General features: G+C 35.9%; 2 protein-coding genes and 1 pseudogene across 4 annotated transcripts; 2 read left to right on the top strand and 1 right to left on the bottom strand.

The window, feature by feature from the left end:
* Positions 1–84: 84 nt before the first annotated feature.
* LOC125843323 (glutathione S-transferase T1-like) lies at positions 85–7,304 on the top strand. 2 transcript variants are annotated; one of them, XM_049522556.1, is made up of 8 exons: positions 85–223; positions 895–968; positions 1,078–1,138; positions 1,453–1,506; positions 2,391–2,470; positions 3,017–3,222; positions 3,348–3,537; positions 6,981–7,304. In XM_049522556.1, exons 1-8 carry the CDS (start codon positions 159–161, stop codon positions 7,001–7,003), a joined length of 753 nt encoding a protein of 250 aa, XP_049378513.1. In that variant the 5' UTR covers positions 85–158; the 3' UTR covers positions 7,004–7,304. The 2 variants fall into 2 exon arrangements, with proteins under 2 accessions (XP_049378513.1, XP_049378512.1); XM_049522555.1 differs by lacking the exon at positions 6,981–7,304 and having other exon boundaries at positions 86–223; positions 3,348–3,846.
* On the top strand, positions 4,299–7,304 carry LOC125843326 (glutathione S-transferase T1-like; annotated as a pseudogene).
* LOC125843298 (probable copper-transporting ATPase HMA5) lies at positions 6,786–10,844 on the bottom strand. Of its 2 annotated transcripts, none has more exons than XM_049522521.1 (5): positions 9,271–10,843; positions 8,911–9,165; positions 8,708–8,830; positions 8,093–8,578; positions 6,786–7,915 (listed from the first exon to the last, which is right to left on the bottom strand). In XM_049522521.1, the coding sequence occupies exons 1-5, from the start codon at positions 10,600–10,602 to the stop codon at positions 7,499–7,501; spliced, it is 2,613 nt and encodes an 870-aa protein (XP_049378478.1). In that variant the 5' UTR covers positions 10,603–10,843; the 3' UTR covers positions 6,786–7,498. The 2 variants fall into 2 exon arrangements, with proteins under 2 accessions (XP_049378478.1, XP_049378479.1); XM_049522522.1 differs by having other exon boundaries at positions 7,657–7,922; positions 9,271–10,844.
* Between the last annotated feature and the right edge of the window lie 1,252 nt (positions 10,845–12,096).

The raw sequence follows: 12,096 nt of genomic DNA, 5'->3' as shown, positions 1-12,096 counted from the left end.
GGTCCCGTGATGGTTACGACTTACGACTCAATATTGGGCGCCAACCTTATCTGACCGAATTTAACAGTGGCGCTAATTCCATTCTCAAATCTGAAAGCGCATATTCAGCTCGCGTCGCCGGCGGTGAGTTCGTCGGAGTTAATTCCGGGTGAGAAAAAATGACTCTGAAATTATACGTAGATCGTATGTCCCAACCTTCTCGTGCAGTTATAATCTTCTGCAAGTAAGTATTTTTCATTTTTTTTCTTCATTGATTTTACAGAAAGTTGATTAATTTAGTTAGATAGGAACAGATTTGATAAATATTGAGAACTCTCGGATAGAGATCTATTAGATAATGAACTATTGGTTCTAAGTCATATTTGATGATTAATCAACAATTCGAAGTGCTATTTGAATTCTATTTGTAGCTTTGAATCACAAAATGGATTTTCAATTAGTACTAGCAATATTATTTTTTTCCAAAAGGATAAATGGGGAAGAAAGTTTTTATTTTTATTGTTTTTTTGGTTTCTGATGAAAGCTTAAAGTGGAATTTTTAGTGACTGATCTTCCAAAAATTTAAGTGGTGAGAAGTTTTTTTCTTGTTTTCTTTGAATTCTCATTATTGCGTTTGTAGTTTCAGAGGTTATGAACACTATAACATCCATAATGCAGTCGTTAAAAAAGACTCGGTTAGGGGAAAATTGTTCTTTGGATAGTTTTATATTATAGCTTTTCATAGGTCAATTGACCAAATCATATTTGAAAGAATCTTTAGAGCTAATAAGGGGTTTGTTAATGATTAATTTTATTAAGAAGTTAATGGAAGAAAGTTTTGTTGTTTTTTCTGGATAATTCTGTTTCCAGTTTTGAAGCTCAAAATGGAGTTTTTAATGATTAATTTTCCAAAAGGTTAAATGGAATAGACTTTGAGGAGATACACATAAATCTCTCCAAGCGCCAGCAGTTATCTCCTGAATTTAAAGGTTTGTCTTTTTTTATTAACTCTACTTTTTGCTAGAAAAAATGGTTTTGATATATTAGTTATTTCTTAGTTTCAAGATAATTTCAAAAGTTTTCTGACTTCATCTTCAGAAATTAACCCCATGAAGCAAGTACCAGCTATAATGGATGGAAGATTTAAACTTTTCGAAAGGTAATGTTCAGCTTGTTAATGTCTATTATTCGATGTATATGTTGCATGCATCCTAAAGCTTATTATTTAGTCTTTCATTCTCGTAGAAGTTCATGTTTCAAGAGTTCACCTAATCACCTGGGCATATGTACTGCAAGAAACAAAAAAAAAAAAGTTAAGGTTTCTATGTAGTGTGCACCATGTGGGCACTAGTAAGTACTGTGGAAAATGCCTGTGCAGACGGGACAATTTTATCTTTTCCTGAGTTTCACATAAAGTATTTTATAACTTGGATAATGTTTTAAAATTAGCTAACTGATTATATGTGCTTGCAGTCATGCAATTCTCAGATATCTGGCTTGTGCATTTCCAGGAATTGCAGATCATTGGTAAGTGCATCGACTTATTTTGAGTATATACCTTAGTCAAATGCTTTGTATTATGGAAATGAGTGCTCTTTTAAGCTCTTGTTCTTGACATAGAATCCAACCCGGGAAGATCAGGGATTTAAACTTGATGGATTCAACTTTTATATTCTCACTGCTGGAGCCATCATGTATATATCTAAGTTCCATGTCAAAATGTTGGGTTAAGCAGAACCCATATTGCATCTGCCGCTAAACATGGCAATCGGCATTACGAATGGAACTATTCTGCAGTTGGCATCTGTGTGAATTTAATGCCACATGTACCTGTTATTTGATTGCTAATTGCTTGTTGTGTTTCTAACTTGGAGTTCAAGTAGTAGAGTTTTGATAAGAAACACCATCTGGTTTTGCTAAGAAACCCGTCATTTGCACCAAACCGATAATAACATGACATGTGTCTTCTGCATACTCTTTTGTCACCTAACTATGGTTAATTAATGTGCATTTTCATCTCATTTATTACTTAAGCATAGTAAAATACATTGGTTTGGTGTAAACACTAGCCCGAACGAACCAAAGAAACACTTCCAACAGAAAAGAAGAACAAGTAACATATTAGCAGATTGGAAAATACCAGCTCAACAAATGAAGTATCAGCACCGAATAACAAACAAGCCCTATCAAAATTTGAGAAGAGATGACTGTGAACACACAAGTCATTAATTGGAATCTCTTATTATACCAACTTATCCGGAATAGAAAAAAAAAGTACATCTATGGTGCCTATGAACAGTGTTGCTCTTCATTCTTAGTGATAGACTAATGTACACACTCTTAGGTTGTATAAATTCCTATCCTGGTTAGTGTTTGCTTTAACTCTTCTTTCATACACTGTCCTATTGAAGGTACCCTGCTGACTTATACAAAAGAGCAAAGGTAGACTCTGTGTTGGATTGGCATCACTCAAACTTGCGTCGCGGTACAGGTGCTTATATCAGATATTGATATTATTCCAGTTTCCGCTTGAATTATGATTACTTTACCTTGACCTTACTTGAGTTAATTTAGTGGTGAATGCTGGGATTTGCAAGAACTTGGGCAAAAAGATGCCTACAGGCTACAGTTAAGGCAATGGCTGAATTAAAATTTTATCCCAAATGAGATTAATCAAGGAAATTTGTTTGTATGATCTGTTTTAAAAAAAAGAGCATCTGCTTGTCATGATGCTCTTTGCTAAGATTCTCGCTACTAACCTAATGCAAGACAGTTGCTGCAAGCCTACAAGTTTCTTAGTCTATCTTTAGGAATTGATTCCTCTAATTGAAACACCTAACCTTTTTCAAACCTCTAATTGTGAGTCTAGCTACTGCATGATGGTGACTTTTTTTCTTCAATAATGACAGTGACTAAAACCACTAGGATAGGTAGTCTTTTCACCAATATTCTATAATTCCTACTTCTTGTTGATAACTTGATATGCCACTCTTTAGCTGTTTCCAACAGTTTTCTGAAGCAGTGCTTATGTTTTCAGCTGGATATATCTTTAATACTGTTCTCGCTCCTGCTTTTGGGTTGCCTTTGAATCCACAAGCAGCAGCAGAAGCTAAGAAAGTCCTTTTGGCATCTCTTGCAAATATTGAGTCTGTTTGGCTCCAGAGAAAAGGGCGATTTTTGCTTGGGAGTGGCCAACCTTCAATTGCAGATCTTAGCTTAGTGTGTGAGCTTATGGAACTTGAGGTAAAGAGATTTTCCCTTTTCCTGCTGTTTCTTTACATCTTTTGATCCAGAACATAAGTTATCAAGAGGAGTCTTGTGGAAATTTCTTTTATAATGAATTTGGGTTTTGGATGTGATGAATTTAGATTTTGGATGAGAAGGATCGTGAGCGGATAATAGGTCCATACAAGAGAGTTTTGAAGTGGATTGATGACACAAAGAATGCCATGGAACCTCATTTCCAAGAGGTACACGTGATCCTCTACAAAGCTAAAGAGAAGTTCCACAAGCAAAGACATGCTGTAGGAAGTAGCATTCCTCAATCGAGCAGAAAACCTGACTTGCACTCGAAGATGTGAGAAAGCAACAAGGATCCAGGTGCTGCATTGTGCTCGTAGTATATCACCGTGGACCATGGCAGATAATGTGATAAACAGTGTGTATGCGAAAGCTAATACAGGAAGGAGAACTCTGATCCAAGCTTTCCTTATTCATTTTCTTTATGTATATGTACTTATTTTATAAAATAAGTATCTATCAATTGTTAATCCTAGTCCACAACATATGTAATTAAACAAACTGAGAGTCCCTTACTCTTGGGTAGACATCTCTTCACTGTATCAAATATATGAGTTTTGCATATTATCTATGAATGTCACTTGCAAGGTGAACTATTTCTAGCGCCTCTCCGGTACATTTCCTACAACTTCAGGTACTTCCTAACGTATTACTTGAGGAACACCAATATATATGTGTATATATGACGGTGCATATATCACCGCAACTAGTTAAATTGAATTGTGACTACACATCAGCACATGTAAAGAAAATAATATAGAGGGATAGAACCCCGTTAAAAATTAAGTGGCTACTTTATTTTTTCCACTTTTATCTATTTTTGAGTATGTGTTGATGAAATCCTATAAATTGTAAGGCTGTGATGGCAACTTTATCTGTCCAGGTGGACACCTCTTTAGCTGAACCAATGCCTATGAAGCATGGCAGCAAATTTAGCGCTGGAAATTTGATGTTCCTGAAATTCAGCTCGCGTCGCCGGTGGTGAGTTTGTCGGAGTTAATTTCAGGTGAAGAAAAAAAATGAAGCTGAAATTATACGTAGATCGTATGTCCCAACCTTCTCGTGCAGTTATAATCTTCTGCAAGTAAGCATTTTCATAATGGAATTGTCTAATTAGTAGTAGCATTTTCTTTTTTTCTACCAAAGGGTTAAATTGGAAAGGAAGTTTTAATTTTTTTTGGTTTCTTTGAATTCCCATAATTGTGTCTGTAACTTCAGAGCTTATGAACACATTAACGTCTACAATGTAGTCATTAAAGAGTCTTGGTTATAGGGAGATTATTCTCTCGATGTTAATGATTAATCTTATGAAGCATGTTAATGGAGGAAAAATTGTTGTTTTTCNTTGAATTCCCATAATTGTGTCTGTAACTTCAGAGCTTATGAACACATTAACGTCTACAATGTAGTCATTAAAGAGTCTTGGTTATAGGGAGATTATTCTCTCGATGTTAATGATTAATCTTATGAAGCATGTTAATGGAGGAAAATTTGTTGTTTTTCTGGATATTCTGTTTCTAGTTTTGAAGCTCAAAATGGAGTTCTTAATGATTAATTTTCCAAAAGGTTAAATGGAATAGAATTTGAGGAGGTAAGTACAGAGCTCTTCAAGCGTCAGCAGTTGTCTCCTGAATTTGAAGGTTTGTCTTTTTATATAAACTCTACTTTTTGATAGAAAAAAAGAGATAAATGGAAAAACACACACATGAAGTATCACGATCTTGCGAGGTTTCTATCTGAACTATCACCAACTATTTATTAAAAACACCTCAACTAGCAGTTGTTCTCATTGTTAATTACATGAACAATGATGATATTTTAGATAGGAAAAAGTGAACACTTGCTAGTTCAGGTAGTTGGAAACTCGCAAAAATGTGCTACTTCAGTATGTTTTTGATCATTAACTCCTAGAAAAATGGTTTTGATGTATTTTTCTTTCTTAGTTTCAAGATAATTTCAACAGTTTTCTCTGACTTCATCTTCAGAAGTTAATCCCATGAAGCAAGTACCAGCTATAATGGATGGAAGATTTAAGCTTTTCGAAAGGTAATGTTCAGCTTGAACTGAAAATTTAGCATTTTCCAGTATGACAACTTTGTCAATGCCAGTTGTTTGATGTATAGCTTTCATGTTTGAAGAGTTCACCTGATCACCTTTGCATATATACTACAAGAAGCAAAACTTTTTGTAAAGATTTGTATGTAGTGTGCACCATGCGGGCACAAGTAACTACTGTGGAGACAGGACAATTTATCTTTTCCTGAGTTTCACGTAAAGTATTTCATAACTTGGATAATGTTCATTTATATGTGCTTGCAGTCATGCAATTCTTAGATATCTGGCCTGTGCATTTCCAGGAATTGCAGACCATTGGTAAGTGCATCAACTTATTTTCAGTATATATACCTCAGTCAAATGCTTTTTCATCTCTTGTTCTTGAAATGGACTACAACCCCAGGAAGATCTGGTTTTGCTAAGAAATGCCATCTGCTTTTAACACTTATTTTCTTACACTGTCCTATTGAAGGTACCCTGCTGACTTATACAGAAGAGCGAAAGGTAGAATCTGTGTTGGATTGGCATCACTCTAACTTGCATTGTGGTGCAGGTGCTTATATTAGTATTGAGATTATTTCAGTTTCCAGTTGAATTATGGTTATTTTTCCTTGACCCTAGGTTAATTTAGAGGTGAATGCTGGGATTTGCGAGAACTCGTGCAAAAAAATGCCGACGGTTAAGGCAATGTCTGAATTCAAATTCTATCCCAAAATGAAATTAATCGAGAAAAAATTGTTTGTATGATCAGTTGCTGCAAGCCTACAAGTTTCTTAGACTATCTTTAGCAGTTGATTCCTATAATTGAAACACTGACCTTTCTCAAACCTCTAATTGTGAGTCTAGCTACTTCATGATGGTGGCTTTTTGTTTTTATATAACCATGACAGTGACTAAAAACACTATGATATGTAGTCTTTTCACCAATGTTCTCTAATTACTACTTGTTGATAACTTGATCTGCCCCACTCTTTTAGCTGCTTACAACAGTTTTCTGAAGCAGTGTTTATGTTTTCAGCTGGATATACCTTTAGTACTGTTCTCGATCCTGCTTTTGGGTTGGCATTGAATCCAAAAGCAGCAGCAAAATATGAGAAAGTCTTTTTGGCATCTCTTGCAAAGATTGAGACTGTTTGGCTCCAGAGAGAAGGATGATTTTTGCTTGGGAGTGGCCAACCTTCAATTGCAGATCTTAGCTTAGTGTGCAAGATTATGCAACTTGAGGTAAAGAGATTTTCCTTTTTCCTGCCGCTGTTGCTTTACATCTTGATCCAGAACATAAATTATCAAGATGAGTCTTTTTGCTTTGACATGTATTGTCTTTACTAGTATAGCTGATATTAAAGTGATGATTTTCGACTACCACTTGAGTTGACTTGGAGGAATATACTTGTTTCTGAGGTCTTCTAGAAACTTCTTTTCTGATGAATTTAGCTTTTGGATGTGATGAATTCAGATTTTGGATGAGAAGGATCGTGAGCGGATAATAGGCCCATACAAGAGAGTTTTGAAGTGGATTGATGACGCAAAGAATGCCATGGAACCTCATTTCCAAGAGGTACATGTGATCCTCTTCAAAGCTAAACAGAAGTTCTATAAGCAAAGATATGATGTAGGAAGTAGCATTCCTCAATCGAGCATAAAACCTGAATTTCATTCGAAGATGTGAGAAAGCAATTAGGAGTCAGGTGGCTACATCGTGCTCTCAGTATCACCATGCACCATGGCAGATCACGGGATAAACAGTGTGCATGTGAAAGCTGATACAGGAAGAAGAATTCTGATCCAAACTTTCCTTATTCATTTTCTTTTACGTATATGTACTTATAAAATAAGTGTTCAATTGATAATCCTAGTCCACAAAATATGTAACAAGACTAGTCGAGAGTCCCTTATACATCTGTTATTTCTACACTGTATTGAATATATAAGTTTTGAATATTATCTATGAATGTCACTTGCAAGGTGAACTATTTCTAGCGTCTGTCCGGTGTATTTCCTTATTTCCTATAACTTCAGGTACTTTACAACGTATTAGTTGAAGATACTCATAAAGTACATGAAGAGCATGTTTTACCAGTAAATAATCCATTGACTGTTATCTTTTCTCCCAGTGGACAAAAATTTAGACAGTTTTGTTAACTGCTAAGTTAACAGCCAAGAATTACTCAACTGTGATACCTTGTAAGTCAAGAGTATTCAGTTTCTTAGGTTTCTTGTAGTTTTTCAGCAGAAGAGAGCTGCAAACTACACTGACTGAAGAGGCAGCCATTGCAGCCCCGGCAATCCATGGTGGTAAGCGGAAATGAGTAGATGGGAACAGGACGCCAGCAGCAATTGGGATGCCGAGGAGATTATATCCCAAAGCCCAGAAGTAGTTGAGATGGATTCTCCGGAATGTTTTCTTAGAAAGATCGATTGCTGTTATTACATCTTTCAAGCTGCTTTTCATAAGAACAATGTCAGCTGCCTCGATTGCTATATCTGTGCCTGCACCAATTGCTATTCCTACATCAGCAGCCACAAGTGCCGGTGAGTCATTAACTCCATCTCCTACCATTGCCACAACTTTTCCTAAATCCTGTGTACTAAAATGGAACAGATGAATCATGTGAAGAAAATGAAATTATTACACATCAAAGCCTATAGTTTATGACGCGTCTTACGCTCATTTTAACTTTAAACTGTATATGTCTGTGTCTGTGTGTCGCGCCCGTGCAAATTCATAAAATTCTAACAGAATTGAACAAGTTCCTACCTGTAGTTCCTTCACTTTTTCAGCTTTCTGTTCAGGTTTGGCTTCTGCAACAACATTTTTCCTCTCAATTCCAACTTGCTTGGCTATGGCATTTGCTGTTCCCCAGTTGTCACCTGTTACTATCATGCTCTCAACGTTCATTGATTTGAGAATGGAGATGACTTCTGGAGCCTCTGGCTTCAACAGGTCAGAAACAGAAAGAACACCAATCAGCTCTTTATCGATAGATACAAGTATGCCGGTTTGAGCCTGTCCTTCTGTTTCTGCTAATGCTTCTTCAGCTTCAACTGGAATGGCAATGCCTTGCTCCACCATCAAGCTTTTATTCCCCAAAATCACTTCTTTGTTACAGATGACAGCTTTCACACCATGGCCAGTTATCGACTCGAAGTCCGAGGCTTCAGGCCAGGCAAGGTTCTCCTCACTTCCTCTTAATTTTTTCGCGTACTCAACAATTGCTTTGGCTAAGGGGTGATCACTATTTCCCTGTCAATTTAAAATGCAGTACAAGACACTTAAACTAGTTTTGAGTGATCGTCTGAGAAATTAACTCGTTTTGTTAAGGGTATAAATTGATCTTTCTGATGAAGAATCATAAACAAGATAATATCCTACCTCAGCAGCAGCAATAAGTTCATAAAATTCTTGAGGTACCATAGTTTTGAAAATCCTAGTATTAACAACCATAGGCTTGCCAATAGTAAGAGTGCCAGTCTTGTCAAAAACTATACAGTTTACCTGTAGAATGAAACAGTTCACCACAAGTTCATTAACAAAATTTGGATTTGTTAAAAAGAAGAGTGAGTTTGAAGTCAGACCTCTTGTGCACTTTCCAATGCCTGACCACCTTTAATAAGGACACCGAGGGAAGCACCAACACCAGTACCAACCATAACAGCTGTGGGAGTAGCTAGGCCGAGTGCACAGGGGCAAGCTACCACCATGACAGAAATGCCAAACTGCAGGGCAAGCTCAAAGCTATCCATGGAAGAAGGAATCCAAGTTCTTGGATAAGCATTAAAAGTTCCAGCTAAAAACCAAGAAACCCAAGTACAAAATGAGAGAGCAATGACCTGAGAAATCAGAATTAATCACTAATTTTCAGCTAAGGTTGGTTAGTTATATATATACACACACATATTGACAACAATGAACATGTAAGGGGTGCTTAATCTCACAATAGGCACAAAGTATTTGGAAATGTGATCAGCAAATCTTTGCACAGGAGCTTTAGCCATTTGTGCTGATTCAACCAACCGAACAATCTGTGATAGAGCAGTTTCTGACCCAACCCTTGTTGCCTTGATGTGTAACACCCCATTCTCATTCAAAGTCCCTCCAATCACCATGTCACCCGTCTTTCTAGTGACCGGATGAGATTCTCCTGTTATCATGCTTTCATTTATATGGCTTTGTCCCCAGATGACAAGACCATCACAGGCTACTTTCGAGCCTGGAATGGTTTTAATCACGTCGTTCTTTTGTATCAATTGGCTATCAACTTCTTCCTCATTCACCACATTGCCTTTGTCATCTAGAGTTAGCAGTGTTGCAGTCTTTGGGGCTAAATCCATAAGCTTGGCAATGGCCTCAGATGTCTTTCCTCTAGCCAAAACTTCCAAATATTTTCCTAGTAGAATGAACGAGATAAGCATCGAGCTAGTCTCGAAAAAGTCACTGGCTTTGAAAGTTGGAGAAGTAGCAGCTCTTAGTACAGAATAGACTGAATAAAAATATGCTGCATTTGTTCCTAATGCAATAAGAACATCCATGTTAGCATAACCATGGCTTAAGGAAATATAAGCACCAACATAGAATTTTCGACCAATGATGAACTGTACCGGTGTAGACAATGCCCATCTCAGAACCTGTCCGACTGTTAGCATGTTGGCAACCTTAGTTTCCAAAACATTTTTCAGACCAGGAATGTACATAAACACCATGGAAGTAAAAAACACAGGAATTGTAAATACTAAACTCCAAATAAACGCTTTATGATATTGCCTGATTTCGTGTTGTCTATGTTCTTCTCTTTCTCTTCCCTGAGGAAATATACATGCCTTGAAACATCCTGATTCAGTTGATTCAATAGCGCGAATAAAGTCTCTAGGTCCTGTTACATCTGCTGTATAAGAGACCGATAACTTCTTGAGCTGCAGGTCAAAGTCTATTTCTTGAACTCCTTGTATTGCAAGAAGGGAATTCTGTATCAGTTTAGCACAATTCTCAGTGTCAACTCCATCAACTTTAAGCAGTATTTGACTACTATCTCCTCCTGTACTAATCAATATGCCTTCAAATCCTGTATTTCCAATAGCTTCCAACAACTGATTACACTCAACTATTTTTGGATCATAACAGATTTCAGCTTCTTGAGTTGCTAACGCGACTCGTGCTTTTTGTACACCAGGGATTACCTGCAATGCTGATTCAAGAGTTGTGGAGCATGAAGTACAAGTCATTCCATTCACTTGAATCCTGCATACTTGTGAGGACTTCTCATGATGCATCTCTTCTTCACTCAACTTATTAGCCTGAAATCCAACGTCTTCTATAGTCTCGCGGATCCTCTCCTCCTAGTCATATTAACATAAAAAAAAAGCATTTCAACTATGTGAGAATGATTCTTGAAGAATTTTTCATCCTCACAAAATTATATAGCTGTAAAGGAAGAGTACTTAGTAGAAGAGACCACTTTTGAGAAACCACATACTAACAAAACAGAGAAGATTGAACTAGTTTATGTATCAAGAAACTTACTGTATTAGTGTTATATATGTGATATACTATACTATAGTTTGGCAGCTCAGTGCAGAAAGTATTCCACGTTCACGTAGGTTCAGGAAAGGACCAGATCCTTAGAAGGTGTGATATAGACAACTTATCCTGACACAAATGTGAATGACTAAAGAACACGACTCGAAGCTCGAATCTATAGGTAATACAGAAACAACCTTACCATTACCATTGCTAAAGGGGCATTTAGAATAAGTAGTACACATTTAATATAATTAGCAGGCAGGTCCATTAGTATTTGTCTAATTAAGTGGCATATTAGGATAATCTTTGATAATGATAAAAATACACATCCACTTATGAAAAAAAAGTGTTTTTTTTTCCTATATGCACTTCAAAGTTTATATTAACTGTGTGTGAGGAATCCAAAAGACAGCACAAAACACTAAAAAGCAAAAAGTTACAAAAAGCTTCTTCAGAAAAAAGAAGATTGGAGAATATTTTCCCACTAGAAAGCATAGATTTGATTAGTGCTTTACAGTTGAACAACTTCCATGTGTATCTCAAATTTACATTCTGAATGGTAGTTCAAGTTGGAAGTTATTTCCACGGTTCCGTTTCAATTTGTTTGACTTATTTTGACTTAACACGATGTTTAAAAAAATAAAGAAAACTTTTGAATTTTATAGTCTTAAATTAAAAATATGTCAAATATATCAAAATGTTTATTAATATTGTAGTTTTAAACATATCATATGAAATTTGAAATTAAAGAATCACTAAAAAAGAAAAGAATCGTTTTTTTAAAAAATATTAAAAAGAAAGGTAGATCAAACAAAATGAAATGAAAATTTTGGATTGTTTGAACTCATGGACGCAATCATGAAGTTTTAAATGTATAAATTCAAAACTTCCATACCGAGTTTAAAGAGGTACAATAAGTGAAAGAACAATGATGGTACCTCGCTTTTATCACGAGGTACCATTATTGAAATACTCCTTTAACATTATTTCTCTCATCGCATATCTATTTCAAACTCCATGAAAAAATATTAAAGTATCGAACCTTTATAAGTTCAAAAACATGAAACAAACACACTAGAGTAAAATTTCAATAAAATCACCCAAAATGAAAGAAAACTAAGAGAGAAATGTTGCAATGAACTTACATTAATGAGACAGCCAATTTAATTCCAATGATTGAAAACAAATCCTTTGTTTCATTTTCTTGAAAGTTTGCCTTTTTTTTCTTTATAGCTTATATGTAG

Source organism: Solanum stenotomum, chromosome 10, assembly GCF_019186545.1.
Source record: "Solanum stenotomum isolate F172 chromosome 10, ASM1918654v1, whole genome shotgun sequence".
Lineage (NCBI taxonomy): Eukaryota > Viridiplantae > Streptophyta > Magnoliopsida > Solanales > Solanaceae > Solanum > Solanum stenotomum.
Note: the sequence above shows the minus strand (reverse complement) of the source record. Positions and strands in the feature narration are given on the sequence as shown.